Raw genomic sequence first — 20,288 nt, 5'->3', positions numbered from 1 at the left:
TACAGAATTGCACAAAGAGCTGGCTCCGATGGGACCACTGCAGAAGGGCCTGAGACATGAGTCAGATAATGCTGCTGTCCATAATGATGTTGTCCAGCCCTCTGACTCCTGTAGGCAGCTGGTACTTTCAATGCTAAGCCTCTTCAATGGCTTGCAGGAGTCAGAGGGCTTTAAATCAGATCTAGTGATGCATTCTGTACTGTGCTGCCAACCATTCTGCATTTGCTACCAGAGGAATGTAATGTACCCTCATGAGTCATCTGAAATTGAACTTAATATTGTGAAAATAACACATGAAATCTTAAAGCAACTGAGGCAGCTAGTAGATTTGCTTTTTCTTGAAAATGTGCAGAAATCCATCCATCTTCTAACCATCCAATTAAGGGTTGCTTGGGAGCCGGAGTCTATCCCAGTCAGCAGCAGGCGCAAGGCGGGGTACACCCTGGGCGAGACACCCACTCCATCACAGAGCACACACAGACACAAAACACGCCCACACTCACACCGGGGCCAGTTTTCCCTGAAGCCAGTTATCCTTCCAGTACGTCTTTGAGGTTTGGGAAGACACAGGAGAACCCAGCTTTTACAGGGTACCTGGTGGAAACCTGTGTGCACACGGGGACAACATACAAACTCCACACAGACAGCCCCCCAGCAGCAGGCCCGAAGCCAAGGCTCCAGCGCCGCGAGGCACCGATGCTTATCTCTGCGCCACTGTGCCGTTAACCTGCAGAAATATATCTTTTCAGAGTGCATGATGTAATGCTAGATGAGAACTGGGAAGTTAAGACATCCGTCATTGTCTCCACCAGCAGTTGTCATGCCCTTTTTGTGTTTGGGGCAATCTGGAGTTGACCATATACTAAATAAACGAAACAAGGAGGCATGTAAATATCTCTGGGATAACATCGGACAAATATGCTCTGTTTCAGTTTTCTTTCAGCATACCGTTTTATTCAGTACAACACCCTTTATAACCTTCCAGGCATTTTCTCTATTTATGAATGCCTTATACTTCCACACATGATGTTCATTTGGGCTCTAAACTGGAACCATGTCTTTCAGGGTGATTACAATCTGGTGACCCCAGCAAAGCACGAGGAAAGCTGAACACTACCACATGCTCCATTCTCCAAGTATTATATTCCTCCTCTTGCACGCTGTACCTAGATGAGTAACACGGCAGTTCAGGAATGCTGGGTTTTCAGAACATCTCTGTAGGGAGATAGAGATCCAGCTTTTACAGGGTACAGATGATTATATGATATTTCCTTTTTATATTTAAAGCTTAGTCCCAGGCCCACTGGGCAAGAGAAGTTTAGACATGTTAGTGTGTATCAGTTCTGTGCGTTTTGTGTGTTTATGTTCTTGAGTATACTTTTCTATGTGCGCATACATTTATTAATTTGATTCTGAACCTGATGTAAAAATGAAATGGGAGTTCTGTGTTTCTGGATTACTGGTGGAATGGTAGTGCACTGCAGTATAACAGCAGCAAAGGCAACATTGCCATCTTGTGGTCAGAGTGAGAGCACCCACTTATCTGAAAGCTTCTGCAATCTGCAGTCCATCCAGGAAGTATATGGTACAAGGTGGAACTACTCCCTGGACAGGACATCAGCCCGTCACAGGGCATGCACCAACAAACACACAGGAACAATTAGAGACATTAATTTGTGTCACCAGCAGCAAAGGCTGCAGTATCATCTTCCTCGTGTTCTTGCTTCAATAGTTTGGTCAAACTCTAATTAATGCAACAAAGTTTACAGTGCGTTTAAAGTAAATCTGACGGATTTCATCTGGCTGAGGAAAGGGCAACCTGACAGTAAGGAAAAAGCTGACAGGACCTGCCTTGCTTCCTGAGGAATGAGCCAGGGAGCCGCTACAAGGGTGAAGATGGGGGAAGAGGGAGACGTGTGAGGAAAGATGCACAAAGGGGTGCTCAGAAGGTGAGATATTTATATGTAGAGGTTCAGAAATGATTGAGGTTAAAGCTTGACCTTCTCCTTAACCCATGTTTAAAATCTCCATTCAGAATACCAGAAGCAAAACCGTCTGTCCATTTTCTAACCACTTCATCCAATACAGGGACACAGGGGGGCTGAAGCCCATGTATCCTCTGTATTTAGTCCATGTGTTGTATCTTTTAAATAAAGTGCTTCTCTCCACACTTTTTCAACCTTGCAGAACCCACCTTGCACACATACAGTATGACAACAAGTTGACAACAGACTTTTTTGCATATTTTTATGGCTATCACCACTTGTTCTGAGCAGCAAACCCTCACAGAGTTACTGTAGGTTGTGATATATGCAGGTGGAAGGAAAAAACAAGAAAACAGGAGTAGTTTCTCTGTGAAAAATATATGCTATAAAATTTGTGTTAATATCTCCCTATGGAGAAAACGTAACCCAAAATTACATGACATTTTAGAACAATAATATTAAACAGGCAAGGCAATAAAAATCAGCAAACCACAGAAATATTTACAGGAATCACAGATTCACAGGAATCTGTACCAATAGTAAACTGAGTCCACTAAGAATCTGAATGTTTCTCCAATTTTATTTAACAGGTGGCAAGATGTTTGTACAGCCACTTAAACATTTCTATTTATGACCTTACACTGTAGACATTATGGATTTATCAGTCAGAATAAATGCTAACTCAGGCAAACAATATGGAATTGAATGGCAAAAGGGCATTTTATAGTGTACAAGGAATAATATAATGCATTTACATATTATTTTAATATGATCTGTTATTGTGTTCATATAAGGAGACCCGCATTCAAGAAACTACTGAACTGTAGACAGTAATGATATAAAAGTATCATTGTATCAAGTGGTGTAAAACAAAGTTTAGAGTTCAACATAACACAAAAAATTTATCTGCAACAAGCAAAACATTACTGGAAACTACTGCAAATCTAGGGACTGATTGTAGTGTCTAAAAGTGACACCCGGAGAGGAGAGTTTAAAAAGGTACAGGAAGTTGGTGAAAGATCTAGTCCCAGTGTCCCAGAGTGTTCAGGTACAGGAAGGTGGTTAGAGATCTAGTCCCAGTGTCCCAGATTGTTCAGGTACAGGAAGGTGGTTAAAGATCAGCCCCCAGTGCAGTGTCCCAGGGTGTTCAGGTACAGGAAGGTGGTTAAAGATCAGGCCCCAGTGCAGTGTCCCAAGGTGTTCAGGTACAGGAAGGTGGTTAAAGATCAGCCCCCAGTGCAGTGTCCCAGGGTGTTCAGGTACAGGAAGGTGGTTAAAGATCAGGCCCCAGTGCAGTGTCCCAGGGTGTTCAGGTACAGGAAGGTGGTTAAAGATCAGGCCCCAGTGCAGTGTCCCAGGGTGTCTGGTTTCACCACAGCCAAGCTGGGTAACAAGTATGAGAGGGGCTTGTGACAAAAAGGAGAAGCTACTCAGTCAGCCGTAGATGACCACAGATGAGTCATCATCCTCGAAATCGTCTCGTTATTTTGTTCTTCTCTCTCTTCATCTTTGAATATTTCAGCTTCGGCGGTGCTAGCCAATAGGACGTTCTGAGTTTGAAGGGCCGGGCGAGGGAGCAGTACGTGAACCATCAGGGTGGTTTGATCAGCTGATTGGGGCCCACAGGCCGGATGTGGAGAGTGAGCTCTTTGCCCAGGGGCGGGGAGATGTATTTCTCCTCCCTCAGCAGTCGGAGGAGCAGGTCTTCAGTCTCCGAGGGCCACCTGTAAATGCGGGTGTTCTGGAGCCATCCAGGAACATGCCTCTGCAAAGAGCCGCAGTACTGTCAAATTCCACAACCTCTGAAGGCTTACACTGAGTACAATAAACCACACTGTATGAAAGCAAAGCTTGGAATGTTTTGTAGTGTGCCAGGAATACAGGCACTATAATGTCTTTTTCTCTTGCTAAAGGACTGTCTTTAAAATTCACCGCAGCCAGAGGAACAATATGAAGGAGCTGACACACTCCTAAAATTCTGCATTTTCAAGTAGTTATTGCAAGTCAATAGAGCACAAAAGGATATGGAGGAACTAAACAACGATGAAAGAAATCTGCAGTCATTATTAATGTGTCTTTTCCAACCTGTCCTTACTAGAGTGCCATAAGATATGGATAAATGAACAACTGGCTAGGTGAAGGGCAGGCTTCTGCTTTCTCAGTTGCAGGGATGACATTGAATACTACTGACCTTGGTGGCATTTGGGAAGAGCACAGGTATAAATCTGAAATTCAGGCTTCCTTGCTGAATGAACTCGTTCTGCATCTGCAAGCCCACATGCAAACACATTAAAAAATCTGCATATGCACTAAATATTCTGGTTGGGTGCATAAACATATCATTCTCATACCATATCAACAAAATGAATAGCATTAGAAATACAAATATCTCATCGGTAAAGGTGTTGGACACTGATATCAAACTTTCTTCCACATAACTGATCAATGATAACACAACATGATGACTTGGACAGTCAAAAACAGTATAAAAACATTTACAAGTTTTTTGCAAAAATTGTAATAGGCCCACATGGTTTAGTTTTTAGTACAGTAGCAAGTTAATCTAGAGATTTCATGACTCTGCAGTTTGTTCCAAATTCCCTCAACCCCAATTTGCAGAAATGGCTTCCTATTACTTTCCAAATTCTGAGATAGTGGACTTTGAAAAGCCTGCAAGCTCATGAACAAATCGCTAATGTTCCATTCTAGTCCAGACAACTGTACATTAAACTTCAGGAACTTAACAGTGGGTGAGCATGCATCCCAGGCCTTGACCATTGTTAAGCCTTCTCTATTCTTACAGTTGATCGCTTAGAAAGCAATCACGCATTTATATGTAATTTGGATTTAAAAACATTATTACAGAAACATTAGGTTCCCTGTTTATAACCTTTTAAGAAATTCCTTTAGTACACAGTGGCCTAGGCAGCGTTGTTTGTGTGAATAGTAGTAACATGTAGAGTGTGATTTATTCCCAGAATGAAGAGGAGGCAGAAACCGTGCAGCTGGATTGTGACACACAGCTGTGATTTCTTGGCCCTGTTGTGCTGAATACTCCCCTCTCGAAGGCAGAGATTTCACAGGCTAGCATCAGCAAATACCAGTGTCTCAGCACAGTGTCATAGTCTGTGAGCTGCCTTTCAGAGTTTCAGAGGCTTTGTGATTGATATAACATGAAGACACCGCGAGGGAGCAGCAGTAGAAACACTCTAGAATGTAAAAACAATCATTCATGCCATCGGTAAGCTGTGTATTCCAGTGAGAGTCACAGCCGGCTGAAGTCTATCCTGGAAACACAGGCAGGACAGAGTCCCTCTGGATGGAATGTGAGTCATTTGCAGGGCCAATGTAAAAGGGATCATTTATAGCAGCTGATCAGATGTAACCAGCATGTTTTTGAACATGAGAAGCAAACCAGAACAACTGGGAATACCCACAGGGAAAACTTGCAAAATCTGAGGAAGAGCTAACTCACACCACCATGAAAAACATCTCCCTTCATGGTTGATTACTGTATATTCTTTTCCTGAAACAGCGGTGGGAGTATATTTGGTTTGGGGCTGCTTTGCTGTCCCAGGGCCCTGAGAGCTTGCCATCCTGACAGAACAATGGATTTGGTGTTGTACAGCATCAGCAGATTCTGGGGAATAACAGGGCATCCAATCACCAGCTGCAGCTGAGCCATACGTGGGTCATCCAGCAAGACAATGACCCTGAACATCCAAGCAGATCTACAGTGAGGTCCGCGCAGAAAGTCACTGGGACCGAGCTACCCTCCATCAACCAGATATCTCGACTGCTGCCACAACCGGGCATTTTAAGATTCCTTGCCAGATCCCTCATGCAACATTGAATTTTTAACACACTAGAACCTAATTTACATTGATGTAAACTCCCAGGCAAGATCTTGGTCTGGTAATGTACAGAAGACAATGTTGCTGTGCTAAGGAAGAGCGAGACTTCTGCATGGTCACTTACCATGGTATGAATATACTTTGTGTGTAATCCGTGCTCATCCAAGCCTGTTCCCTCAATGTCCTCCTTGTACTTGGGACTCACAACTACAATTATGAGTACTGATTTCTGCAATAGAAGGATTGGCAGTAATTAGTCAAATCAAACGGTACTGCTTTGAAAACACCAATGTGGCGTGCAATTTCTGCAGCCTTAACTTGTGTCAGCTAGCGGACTACAGCTATTTACACAAGGATATAGGTGAAGACATATCTCGACAAGGGAACGTCAGATGAATTGAGCGCTCATCATTTATAGGCATGTCACACAAATACTGCGGCTATTGAAAAAAGTGCTGTAGACCATTAGTCTGCCTGTTCTTGCTTACTTATTTAGCTTGTGTTGTTGCTTAAAAACCAATGCCACAACAATAACGATACATATTTTCTTTCTTTTAATTGTATTTTTTAATTGCCCGTGATTTTTTCCATTCTTTAGTCAGTCATGATGTTTCTTGCACTTTCATTCACAGTATGGCTATAAGGGCTCTGGAAGGACTAAGTGGAGAGGTCAGTTTGGGGTGCATTTGTAAGGTTTTGCTGTCACACTGAATTTGCACAGCACTTCGTAGCGGATTAATCCCCTGAAACATCACATTGATTATTCCTTCAAAACTCCAAATAACCAGATAACAGTGTGTGGAAAATGAAAAAAGGAAAGGAAATACAATATTTTGGGGGTAAATTAGCAGCTGGAAAAATACAGTACTGTGACATCCATGAACATATACCCCCCTTGAAAAGCATATATAACATTACACATTTCTGAAAGCAACATACTGTATGTTAATGTTAAAATGTACAAACTAAGAACTGAATGTAATTGCAATTGTAATTGTTCTTACACTCCTTTTTTATGCTTACGTCTTTTAAATAACTGTCCATCCACTTATTGATGTCCATACGCCTTATTGGGTTGTCAAATATATCAATCTGGAACAAAGGAAGAGATGCAACCAATGACCTTTAAATCAACAATCTCTGAATTGAAGTACATCAAGTCCAGCTCAAGACACAAATACAAAGCACACTTATTGTAATGGCTAAGTAAAACAGGTAAATACAACAACAGCATTTTGATGCTTACTTTAGACGTATCTTGTTGCAGACTGTATAATAAAAAGTTTTTAAAATGCCTTTATACTTGTTCACATAGAAAATTGTGGATGAGTACAGTAACGCCTGTCACAAAGAAATACCACTGGGGTGTGAGCTGCAAAGTGTGTAACCAAACGAACAAAGAAGCAGATGAGAAGGAGGCTTGAGTTTCTGTCCCTACTTACTGCTGGCCGAAATCCTTGTTTCGTCAGAAATTCCACAAAGGTTAGTATCTCACGAGCTGCGTCCACTGAATACGTGACAAATACGTTCCCTGAAAACGAATTAAGAATGTGAACTTTTAATACGTCACTTTCTACTAGATATGAAACTTTTGGGGTTACTGCTAACATTCCTCTAAATAAACTTTCATATTCATTTCAGAACAGCCAGTGAGAATTAAGAACACTTTATGGAAAGCAAAAATGTTATTCATTTAACAACTGACTGTATATAGAATAAATAATTGAATTAAAGAATGTATATTTTCTTCTAAGCCAGGCTTTTAGTGTTTGCCTTTTCTCCACATTCCACTTTTGTAACTCTATCTTAATTTCTGTTCAGTCCTCATTTTGATTGATTACCTTGTTTGTTTTGGCTTTACCCTGTAAAGTGCCCAAAATCCAGTTGATGTACATGGGCACTGAAACAAATCCTCCCTGTTATATTCTTGCCAAGAAAATCATCCAACTGTGGCATGTGACATGAAGCACATCAATTGAAAGTGGTATCAATACGCCTCAGAATCCTGCCTTATGAAGCATAGTTTTTTTCTGAAAAGGTGCTATACTACAAATCTCTTGTATATTTCACTCACGGCATTCATCTGGCAGGTTGATGGTTTTCAACATTCCTGGTTCCTCTGTCCTGCTGACAGCAGGCTGGCGGTACAGAGGAGGCAGAGGTGGAGATGGTACGATGTCAATCTGAGACATCACCCCTACAGAGGGGGCAGCGCAGCCCGGTGTGCTGCGAAGACCGTGATGGAGGTCGTAAGCAGAGGAGTGACTGTCTCTCGCACCGAATCGAAAATGAGGCTGATTCCTACAAAACAATGCCATCACTGCGATTAACACTGCGTTTTCCACTTCTTTTGTAACAGCACCATTGCAGAAAAAGGACAAAATAACTCAAAATAACAGCGTTCCTCAAACATGAAACCTACATGTATGCTCCCGTAAATCACTACAAGTAGGAGGACGGTCCTACATGTTTAACTTGTAACAGAAGCCCTGAGAGATGTCAGGTCTGGGTCGTTCAGTTTCAGGGTTCTGTCGTATCACCATTTGTGATTTTGATCTAATTAAATATTTAAACTTTCCACATGAACACATGTTGCTGAGTTCTCTCAGAATTAGGGACATAAAGATGCATTTGAAGATCCACCTGTTAACTGATGTGCTCAATTTTAAAATTCTCCACTAGACCTACTGTAAACCTCCATTCTTCTGTTCAAAACAACAAGAGTACAGATTTGTTCTCATGATATTTGAATGTGGAAGAAAATCTAATTTTGCAAACATTAAGCCAGATTTTCAAACAGTAGATGGACCCTCCAATAACAAACATCCTTACTGTGTTTCAAAGGAGTGCTGTTGCACACACAGTACATACAGTATAATTATCAGAGTTTGTTCTGACTTACAAGTCTAGTATTTAGACCATAAAAGTATTGGTAAGGTTTAAAAGAAAAAGTTAAAATTAAAAAAATAAAATAACTATGTTTTGAAAACAGTAATAAGGATATTTTCATTTGGCCCCCTTATTTATTTAAATGGTACAGTACTGTACCTAAACGCCTCCTTCAGAGAATGATTATAATGCATAATTGTCAGAAAAATTCTCCTAAGATGTGACTAATGCTAAAACTCTGCCTTTGAGAAAGTGAGTGAATTCTAATATAGCACATTATGCACTAAGGCACTGTATGTATTAAAGCATATGCTGTTCTTTGATTTTAAACCTATTTTCCTTTTACTTCCAGTTTGTTACAGCAGTAGAAGTTCCTCTTAATATCACAAGGAAAAATGTTTTCAGACAGAAATGTGTACAATAACAGTATTGGTACTGGTAATTAATGTAAATATCCCGCAGTGTTTATACAGTAAATGAGAAAATATTTACCTTATTTACCAAAGCTAAACATACCAAGTGCAACACATTGTCTCATCTATAAATAGGCTTAATCTGACACACTCCTGTGTTTAGATATACAGAGTGAGGCATTTGAAAAGAACTGACAAAGAAATTGTCAAAGAATCTTTAGAAGACTGAATGAAGCAGAACATCTACTGCTGTTGATTCATTTGCTAGCTCATGTGTTTGGAAGAACATGCCCTGATGATGTAATATTGATGATAGTTGTGTATGAAAAAGGAAAATGATTCAACTGAAGTGTGTTGTCAGCAATTACATAATGTCAGTATCATACATTGTTATAGAAATCTCATGGCTTAGCTGAACTACGTTAATGTGCAGCATGTCACAATGCTTGAAATATTGAAAAGAGTTTACTGAAATGATTTAATATTATTGTTAATATTAGTGTGTTCGCATACTGCTGAGGCTCAATTCATTCCCTGGATGGGTAGGAATTTCGGGAGGTGTCCAATTTAGTCAAGATGGAGAGAAGTAACAGATGTACACTATATCCTCAGGTGTGTTATCTTCCTTTTGCAAAAGACGTGAGGGAAGAATAGACGTGCATGTACATTTTTAAAGAAAACACATTTTTGCCATTTCTTCAGGCTTCCTGCATTGTTGTTTAATTTCACGGGGTTTTATTGAGGGCTGTAGTAAACGGATCTCTTCCTGGCTCCTGTCCTGAGCCACTCCTGCTGGTTCTTCTCGAGCGTTCAGCCTGGCCCTTTCAGGAGTGGCCAGGGACAGGGCGGGGAATTCCCAGAGAAAACACCAACAAGACGCGCTGTGCTTACCAGCCCTCTGGTCCGGGCCAATGCCCGACTTCCTGCTGGGGCTCTGGAACACAGCGCCCATGGGTGCAGCCAGTCAGTTGCTGCTGTGCACACATCCTGGGATCCTGTCTCTGATAGGAGGGAGAATGTGACCAGTAAGCATGCCCACAATCTACAGCTGCAAATCCTGTGGAGAGGTAAAGCAAAAATATGTGAGACTTTGTAAGGATGTCATTAGATTTAAAAATTGGTTTCATCCATGTACGTACAGTTCCACCAGTCTTTGCATGCACAATATGGGTAACACTTCAAGAAGAGGTCAGGTGAGAAGAGGTCAGGTGAGGAGAGGTCAGGTGAGGAGAGGTCAGATTGGATGAGGTCAGATTGGATGAGGTCAGGTGAGGAGAGGTCAGATTGGCTGAGGTCAGATTGGATGAGGTCAGGTGAGGAGAGGTCAGATTGGATGAGGTCAGGTGAGGTGAGTGCAGGTCAGGAGAGGTCAGGCTGGGTGAGGTCAGATCAGATGAGTTCAGGTCAGGTGAGGCGAAGTCAGGTTAGGTCAGGTCAGGTGAGGCGAGGTCAAGATCAGGTCAGTTCAGAAGTATCCAAGATATAACTTACGCTGAGGAGCTGGGTAATGGTGGTGCTGCTGTGGATCGTTGTGGGCTGTGGGCCAGAGCCCAGATCCTTCATCCCTGATTATCACAACCCCGGGGCCTACAGGGCAGCCCAGGTCTGACCGCAGAGACAGCGGGGGGTCCTGCAGCTGGACATGCATGTCCTTCCGGGGCTGGGACCCGTAGCCGGTGTCTTCACTGGGGAGGTCCAGCAGTCTGCTCGGCAGAGACAGCCTGGCACTCTCCCTGGAGTCAGAACCGACTTCGCTCTCGAAGTCCTTTTCTGTGGGCAGCTGGCGTCTCTCGGCGGCGGGGCAGGGCCCGACTTCTGAAGAGCCCAGCTGCTGCAAACAGGTATTGGTCGGCTTTGCGAGTCCTCTTGGCGCCTGTGTCCTTTTGAACTGGCGCATTTCTGGGGACGAATCGGCCCAGCTGCCTGCTGGGAAGGGACTTTTTCCGGGACTCTGCCCTGTATCCTCCTCAGAAGCGCCCGTTTGGTGTTTCTTCTCCTGGAAATAGTTTCTGCCACTGAAGCTGTCTTGTACACCGGACCTGTACAGTGCCACTTTGTTCACTGTCACCTCCGGGTGTCCAGAGCAGACTCCCGCTGTCTCCGTGCCCTGCCTGTGGCCAGGCCCACAGGGCTGGTCTTTACACTTCGCCAGCACGTCCAAGAATACCATGGACTCGTCTGTCTCCACGGGAATGCTTCTGAGAGGATGAAAGTCTTCGGAAACAGACAAGAAAACAATTAGGGTCTGACACCCGAGAAAGAAATCCTTCAAAGCAAAAAAACAATTTGTCTTACAGTGTACTCTCCCCCTACTTATCCCAATGTCACCTCTCTGTTGACATTTATGCTCTATCTTCAGACACAAGGAAGACAGAGTGTTAAAATAGTTCCAGTACGGACCTGCGTCAGCAGGTGTAGGCTGGAAGGGAACAGGTAAAGGTTTGTTCCCTGTGGAAAAGAGAAGAAAAGAATTTCCAGAAGAAGGCTCCACAGCGAAACGTTGTGTTTCCTTTCTTCTCTTTTCGGTATGGAATGAACCTTTAGCTTGTTTCTTTGCAGAACGTTAAGATTATCACCGGAACGTGCTCCTTTCCTGTTTCTCAAACAAGCTAATACTTCTACAGGTCTATTCGGAGAGCCAATCTAGTTTCTTTTCAAGACAAATTCTGACTCTGAATCTAAGTGTCAGAACTGATGATTAAATCATATTAGACTAGATGAGAACATATAACAATTCCATGATTATAATGATGCAGAAATCACAGAACCACACAATTCTCATTGAGTAATATCACCAGCATTGGTTTATTAAATGAACTTGCTAGTTCACTTTTTTGATGTAAAGCCTTGTGTCAAATACGTTTGGATCTTACCTATGAATGACTCCATTGTCCTTGTAGCCAGATGAAATTTCTTACATAACGTCTTTTGCTGAGAAAATAAACGATAAAGAGAAGAATGTATCGCACACGATTCGAACAAGAAAATAAATGAACGAGCCTACTACACCTGTCAATCCAACAAAAAAACTAGTTTCTATGACATCATATTTACAGCAGGCTAAGGGGATACATATGTACAGTATAAGTTGGTGAAGAGTGTACAGGTTGAAAGAGTGTCTCCAGCACTGAGAGAGAGACATCAGGCAAGATGGCTACAACACATTCATGTAACTGAGACGAAAAGAACACAGAGAAATACAGTGACCTGCATCAGAGAGAGCTGAGAGATCATCACAGAACTTCTTTTCCAACCCTTGTGTGCGGTAGTGAAAGCAAGCGGCCATTTTGGCTCAGGGCTACGCCAAAGGGCCTGGGCTTTGAGCCAAGATGGAGACTTCCTCGACAAGCCACTTGTCACACTGTGCTTTTGCGCAAACCGAAGACTTTCCAGCTTACGTGGGCAAAGGATAGACACCAGTGACACAAACTGACCTGTGGGATCACAGTTCATATATAGACAGTAACAGTTTACACTCCACTGGAGGAACAGATATTTTTGTATCTCAGTAAAACATAAGCACCCGAAAAGCAGCGAGTAATAGGTGTATCAGTACAATTTAGGCAATAGCGATCTGAATTTAGATGATCACATTTCTGGGTTGCAATGCGGACACACCGTGCATCTTTAACAGCAGCTGAGCCACCCTGCCATATATTTTGATATAATGAACAATATTTTATTTGTATGGTCAATCCAAATAATTGAGAAAAAAATACAAAGGTTTTTAAAAGAATAGGCGAAGGTACGTCTACGTGACAGTGTTTTGAAACGGGTTTATTTCATTATTTGTATTACTGAACAGATGTTTTTTTTTTAAAGACCACCAAACCATCTAAAAAAGTCAAAGGGATCTACACCCTCATGTACATACAGTAGGCATGAGTGCAGGGAACGTGGCGATCATCTTGAAATTAACACCAAACACTGACTCATGTACAGTACCAATGTTTCACACCGGTCCAGTTCGTCATTAACCACTTTACCACCTCATTCAGCGACGAGCTGGCTAATTTAAGTGATTAAACACTATTTGCAAGAAAAAAGAAGTTTAACGGTAAACACTACCACAAAGTTAAACATGTATATTAAACTGAGTTAAAAAAAAAATCAGCTTTTTGATTTACTGTTGATGACTGGACTTTTCCGAATTTCCTTGTCTTTTTTCATCCTGATCTGACAAGAAGGCTTTTTAAAGTCAAAATGAACATACTGAACGCAATTTCCTGAAATTGTATGTTGTATGAACAAATAGTATGTTCATTTTGACTGCACCAGTTCGCCTTTTCTTTTACACAACAGGTTTCGGTCTGAATGCTTAAAATAATCAATACAGGAAAGTGTTTTGTATTTAAAGCATACGGAGATCAATATTCCTACCTCCCCAACAGCGGCGGCAGAGGACTGACTCTGTGGGCGTAGGAGGAAGCGCGCAGGTAGCCGTCCTGCTGGGAACCCGCGGCTCTTTCTTCACAAGGAAGAAACTTTAAATGCAAATCAGGGAGCACAATAACTCCGTATATGCAAATCCTTCACAAAAAGTTTAAAAGGTGGAGTCCACCTATCCGGGAAAAGCAGCGGAAGGAATTTCGCTCCGAAGTCGGAAAGCATACAAAAGCAGGCGAAAGGTGTTAACGTTTCTGCAGGTTAAAAAAAATCGGCGCGCTGTTTTGTTAAAAGTTTAATGACAAAGTTCGTCTGTAAGAAAATGGCATCACTCTGGAAGAATCGTCAGTAGTGAGACTATAAAAATGCGGAACACCTGGCTGGCTTAAAGTCTGACGATTAGTCTGGGAGCTTTAAAAGCAATAAACCTTTAGCCTTTGCAATGTCGTTGTCTAAAAGAGATGAGGCCATTAAAAACAACAACAACTATTAACTAAGAAAAGGATTAAGTCGTTCGTGGCATCAGACTACTATTTTTACTCTTTCATAGCGTTTTCCTTAAAATGCTTTATTAAGGAATGTGAAAGAACACATTTTCACTACCCCCTTTTTCAAGACGTATTGTATCATGAAGGAAAAACGAACGCCTCTGTGTTCTCATCTCTCCAGAGAAAAGTAATTACATTTAAATCAGTAAACAAGGCACATACTGTAGATGGACTAGAATAAATGCTACCGAGAATGATGAGGCACGCTGCAATTATTATTCAATTGTTAAATCACCTTTACTTTTTGTGATGTTTTCGTTGTGGTCGTTTTATACAGCATAGAAAAGTATAAAAAGTTTACGTTACTGTTGTAAAAGAATTAAAACTCGGTTGTACAGTCCGTCCATCCAGCCATCCACTTTCTATCTGCTGTATCCAGTTTAGGGTTGTGGGGGGCAGGGTACACCCTGGACGGGGTGCCAGTCTATCAGAGAGCACACAGGGCCAATCCTCCTAGAAGCCAGTTAAGCTACCAGCAGGCCCTATGAGGGGGGGGGGGCCAGCAGGGCCGTTTGGCCTGGGCCTGACCTCACAGGGGGGGCCTCACCTCAGCCCAGGCTGCATGGTCCTCCACTTGAACCCTTTGGCTGTGTTTCTCGATTCGAGTCAGATTAGGAACTTTTACCACATGCTGTGATTCTCGCCTGAAGTCCACGGCTGTGGAAAAACGTCCCCCTTTCAGTGCTGAATCTACCCTTCTTTAGGATTGTCACAATGCCCGCCTTAATCCTCCCATCATGCCATTCTGTACATTCCAATGTTTTTTACCCCTCTTCCCAAACCATGAGGGGGCCCCACAGTGTGAAGTGGCCCAGGCCTCATCTGATGTCATGGGACTGTGGGAGGAAACCCACACACGCAAACGTCACACAGACAGCAGCCAGGGTGCAGGACTGACCCCAGGGCCCCAGCACTGCGAGGCGGGAGTGCTCTCCCACCACCGTGAACGGGATGATGCGGTTCGAGAATGGATGGACAGATGGATGGATTGCAGGGTGTGTGCTGTCCTGCTGTCGTGCTGTGTACCTCTTGCACAAACAGAGCTCCAGAACTGTGCGCACATTCAGCGCTTGGGGAGAAGGAGTACTGTATGCCATTTGTAATTTACTTTGAAATCACCATCACTTCTTTTGAAAGACAAGTTAAAACAAGTACAAGAATGCAGACATCTCTTAGAAATATCTCAGTTTCACAAATATTGAAAGCTTTTACAAGACACTGTCAATGAACTACTGAGTTTGCTTCAGTTTTGTGAGAACCACGTTCACAGGGTCCCTTGCATTGTCGGCTGGACGATCCATAACAGAAAACACTTTCATGGTCGTCTGGGTGATGAGGGACCCAAATTCCCTTGCTCTGCTCCTGTGAGCCAGCAAGCCGAGCAGCTCCTGCCTGAACCTCCTGCTCACCATGCAGTACAACAGGAAGTTGGTGGAGGAGTTGAGATTCTGCAGCATGTTGGCCAGGTCACTGATGACATTGATGGACAGGCTGTAGTCATCCCTGTTGAAGCCTTGGTAGTTGTAGGTGGTTCTTAAGATGCAATACGTCACAAACCGGGGGAGACTCAAGACTACAAAGGTGATGGACACTGTGCAGAGCAGTAAGATGGTTCTTCTGACCATGCTCTTGGCGCTGGCCCCTTTGATGGCTCTCCTCTCCTCCTTAGTGAACATCTTGCTGGCCCTCCGGAGGTGGTGTCCTATCAAAGTGTTAAAGACGATGACGAGGAGAATGGGGATTCCCCCAGAGAGGAAGGTGGTGATCCAGACCAGCACCGTGGAATACTCTGTGTTATTATAGCTGCACCTGGGCAAGGTGACGTTCTCACCGTCCCTGGTGAGGTTCGTCAGCTTGACGTCATTGATCCAGTACACTGGGACTGATGCCACGTGGGAGAGGACGACGATCATCACGGTGATGCAGACCGTGACCCTGCACTGAGAGTAGTGCCTCTTGAGGTTGGTGATCCTGAGAGCAAGGTAGCGCTCTATGGTGAAGCCCACCACGATCCACGAGGAGCTGTACAGCGAGCCGTGCTGCAGGCAGGTGAGGATCCTGCACCACGGCTGGGCGTGCCAGAAGGGCTGTGCCTGTACGAAGCTCAAGGTCAGGTCCAGCAGGATCACCCACACCAGGTAGCAGGAGTCCACGATGGCCAGCGAGCTCAGGTAGATGGCTGCTGTCTCTGACATGCCACACTTGCGAAACCTGATCATGTAGAAGGTGAAGAGGTTGGCTGCAGAGTAAAAAGAAGACATTTTGTTCAGCACTTGATGAGTTAGGTGGGAGCTCCTGTTTTTTTTTTTTACATGTTATGGTTCCCTGCTAGATAAATGCTGCAGTTATGCTGTAAATGTAGATTCTGAAGAAGAGTAAAGGATTTATTAAAAAGCTTCTTAGTCCTGCTTTGCATGAAGCAGAGGCTTACAAGGTGAGAAGTGTGAGGAAAATTCCACATTCAATAATATTAATTAAGAATTCCTTATACTTATATAGCGCTTTTCTGGACACTCAACTCAAAGCATTTTACAGGTAATGGGGTCTCCCCTCCACCACCACCAGTGTGCAGCCCCACCTGGATGATGTGACAGCAGCCAGAGTGCACCAGTACTCTCCCCACACACCAGCTCTCAGTGGGGAGGAGAGCAGAGTAATGAAGTCAGTTCAGAGATGGGGATTATTAGGAGGCCATGATTGATAAGGGCCAATGGGAAATTTGACCAGGACGTCGGGATTACACCCCTACTCTTTTCAAGAAACACCCTGGGATTTTTAATGACCACAGAGAGTCAGGACCTCGGTTTTACGTCTCATCCGAAGGACGGCACCTTTTTACAGTATAGTGTCCCTGTCACTACACTGGGGTATTAGGACCCACACAGAACCACACCCACACCTTTTTTTAGTATGGTGTCCCCCATCACTATTACTGGGGCATCAAGGCAGCACACAGTGTTAAGGTAAGCGCCCCCTACTGGTCCCACAAACACCTCTTCCAGCAGCAGCCTCAGCTTTCCCAGGAGTCTCCTATCCAGGTACTGACCAGGCTTACCCCTACTGAGCCTCAGTGGGCTGCCAGCTGTGAGGTGCAGTGTGATTTTACTGCTGGCAATAACAACAATTAACAACAATACTATGTTTTTATAATATCATTACATTTCCAGGGTCTGTTTTCATACTGCCATCTGCCATCTGCCATCTGTGTGGCCAAAAACAACAATCACACAACAAACACAATGAAAACACCAACAAACCTGGTAATCCAACTGAAAACAGTAACGGGTAATAGACCCTTTGAATGGCAATCAAGATATTTGTACCCCACATCCTTCAAAATCTTCATCAGCATCAGGCAATAGCAGGTGTCGATACCTAGAATGTAAACATTGATCACAGGAGATGTTTTAGGCAGGGTGGTGTGGTGGCGCTGTGTCTAGTACTGTCATTTCACAGCTTTTGGATTCAAATCTGGTTCTTTCTGCTTGGGAGTTTCATAACTGCATATTCTAAGAGTTTTTTTTTCTCCTCTGGGTACTCAAGTCTCCACAGCTCAAATCCATCCTATACAGTTTAACTAGCACACTTGAATCGCTTCTCTGTGTTTGATGTGTGTGAGAGGACTGCACTGTGGCTCAGTGGTTAGCATTTCTGCCCTGCAGCTCTGGGGCCCTGGGTTCAATTCCTGGGGTGCTGTCTGTGTGGAGTTTGCATGTTCTCCCCAGGTTCATGTGGGTTTCCTCCCACAGTTCAAAAACATAGTGCTAAGTTAATTGGCTTCTGGGAAAACTGGCCCTAGTGTGCATGCCCTGTGATGGACTGGTGTCCTGTCTGGGTGTATCCTGACTTGTGCCTGTTGCTTACCGCTGGAGCAGTTAGAAAATGAATGAGAGTTAATACGCATGTGCCCTGTAACGGACTGGCGTCTGGTTTGATCCAGGTATACACATACTGTACCTCTTCCATCTTCTAACCATCCTCTCTGTTGGGTTTCAATCATCGGCTTATCTGACAATCATCAACATCCTCATACAGTTCACGAGGCATCGGTTTCACGAGAGTTTTCATTTAAAAAAAAAACATGAGCATTTAAACTTTTTTTCTTTATTGTGAATGTAAAAGTTCTAAAAGACGTAACCACATGGTATTGAGTTTAAATAATGTACAAACGGTAAAAAAAACGCTTTAATGAAGAAATACAGAGTTCTCATTAGTCTCCTCCAGAGGCAGGTTTGGGCAAAGTGATGGTGACAAAGTGCGGAGCCGCGATCCACTGAACGCAGGCAAAAAATGAAGATCTTCGTAGCCTTCAGAGGGAAACTGACAACCCAAAGGCAACTGAAAGTTATTACAGGTTCAAACGAAAGGTTTCTTGAAATCAAACATTAAGAATGAATATTCTTTGTCTAGCGGATTCTTTAAAAAATAACGCTTTGCAATTAAATCTCTAGTCTAATCGATAGTCATATGTTTAAGGTGCAGAAACAAAACGTCTGTGCTCAAGGCACAGCCTTTGTTTTGAAACGTGCTTAAGGCTTAACATACAGCGGGGGTCTCGATTATGGGTAATAGACCCTTTATGAGTTGTTGTTTTTTTTTGCCTTACACCAAGGCTTTGCTTTAACAGTCGAGTTTTTATTTTATTGATAAACAAAAGCGTACTTGGAAAGATACGGAGTCTCAATCCCCGAAATGTGTCACAGGGATGTATATTTTTCCCATTTATTCCACAGCCAGTGAAACGTGTCCTGTTGTCAGCTGTGTACCTCGCATAGTTTGTGCAAATATTGACGCAGGAACGTTTCAGTCCTCTCAGCCGGACACTTAGCGAAGACTTGACCATCTGTTCCTAGTGTCTGCTTAACGGAGGAGAGGCGAAACTGTTTCTGAAATTGACTTATTACATAGAAAACAACAGATCCTTATCTCCTGTCAGTGGACGATTCCCACTCTCGCAATGATGAACACGACAGCAGGCGTACACTTGTAGGCACACAGATTTCGGTTTTCCGACCACTCTGTGATTGTTTTCCCCTCCTAAATCTCTAACATTTTTACCTGCATAAAGTTTCAATTTTTTCCCTTCCTTTCATAACTGCAGTCTTCAATGCTAACGGTAAGAAAGAGTCAAAAGATTTCTGTCAGCATTAGTGTGTAAACTAAGGTGAACAGGTACAGTACTCGCACAGCACGAACTCCCGCGTCACGCATTGTCTGTTAAGAGATTCATGAGGAAAGACGAAACGCTCTTTCACTCCTAAAGTGCTGTAATTGACTTACATTAAGTATTTTCCTAACTGAAAATAGTAACCTTAATGAAAAGGAAAATAATAAGACACTGAATAACGAGACGAGAAGTTAACTGGTATAAAATTCAGGTTTATTAGACTTTAGTATTGCCATGGTAACACTAGCAGTTTAGATATTTCTAAGCTTTAAATAATGTCATCAGCTATATTGCTATATACGCAGCTATATTGTAATAGTAATGCTTTCTTCTTGAATCCAGCCGACACAAATTCAAGAATTGATTTTTCCCAAATACCTGCTTTTCTTGTCTGCGACTTCATACACATTTGTTCAAACTTACCGATGCAAATATTTGTAAACAAGGTGTCACCAAAAAGTTGAGGCGTTCCTAAAACATATCTCAGAAGTGGCCTTTGTGAAACACTGGCGGCACCATTTTAAAAGGTTTTGCAATGCCAGTTACTGCAGAATTTAATATTTTATATATCGTTAGTACTGTTCTTAATCTTACATCAATACATCACTTACTTTCATTACTTGAAACTTCATTACTCCGGCCTTTGAGAATGTCCACAAGAGTGACAGTGGAACTTCTCTAAAGCTGAAATTTGAAACACGAAGGGAAAATTGTCGTACTTACCTTCTGGAGTTATTACTGCAAAATCCAGCCAGTCTGGCAACCTGCAAGGTTTCTCAGACCGTCCATGTGTAATAAATGGCTCAAGCAATAAGTTGCTCATAAACAAGAAATGTCCGTGTTTGAATAGACGTGTACACATCCATAATGAGGCACAATTCGGGCAGGACTGACTAATCAGGCAGATGACAGGTCGATAGTGCACAGGCAGGAGTAAGATTTATCATCAGGTTTATGCTTTGGAATCGATTGCTGTGATGTTTTAGATGTTGAACAAAATTGATTGTAGTTTTCTGTTATGTTTTCCAGGGCAACCAAATCTCAAC

At 42.9% G+C, this 20,288-nt stretch overlaps 2 protein-coding genes across 2 annotated transcripts; both read right to left on the bottom strand.

Moving 5' to 3' along the window:
* Positions 1 to 2,547: 2,547 nt before the first annotated feature.
* Positions 2,548 to 13,596, bottom strand: traf3ip2a (TRAF3 interacting protein 2a). Its single transcript, XM_088905447.1, has 10 exons — positions 13,522 to 13,596; positions 12,015 to 12,072; positions 10,633 to 11,355; positions 10,033 to 10,198; positions 7,914 to 8,140; positions 7,282 to 7,370; positions 6,863 to 6,931; positions 5,964 to 6,068; positions 4,177 to 4,251; positions 2,548 to 3,750 (listed from the first exon to the last, which is right to left on the bottom strand). Exons 2-10 carry the CDS (start codon positions 12,028 to 12,030, stop codon positions 3,577 to 3,579), a joined length of 1,644 nt encoding a protein of 547 aa, XP_088761573.1. The 5' UTR covers positions 12,031 to 12,072; positions 13,522 to 13,596; the 3' UTR covers positions 2,548 to 3,576.
* A 1,708-nt stretch (positions 13,597 to 15,304) lies between these two features.
* LOC148840184 (putative G protein-coupled receptor 139) lies at positions 15,305 to 17,405 on the bottom strand. Its single transcript, XM_088936577.1, has 2 exons — positions 17,333 to 17,405; positions 15,305 to 16,314 (listed from the first exon to the last, which is right to left on the bottom strand). The coding sequence occupies exons 1-2, from the start codon at positions 17,403 to 17,405 to the stop codon at positions 15,305 to 15,307; spliced, it is 1,083 nt and encodes a 360-aa protein (XP_088792703.1).
* Between the last annotated feature and the right edge of the window lie 2,883 nt (positions 17,406 to 20,288).

Source organism: Atractosteus spatula, chromosome 2, assembly GCF_055471065.1.
Source record: "Atractosteus spatula isolate fAtrSpa1 chromosome 2, fAtrSpa1.hap1, whole genome shotgun sequence".
In the NCBI taxonomy this organism is placed as follows: Eukaryota; Metazoa; Chordata; class Actinopteri; order Semionotiformes; family Lepisosteidae; genus Atractosteus; species Atractosteus spatula.
Note: the sequence above shows the minus strand (reverse complement) of the source record. Positions and strands in the feature narration are given on the sequence as shown.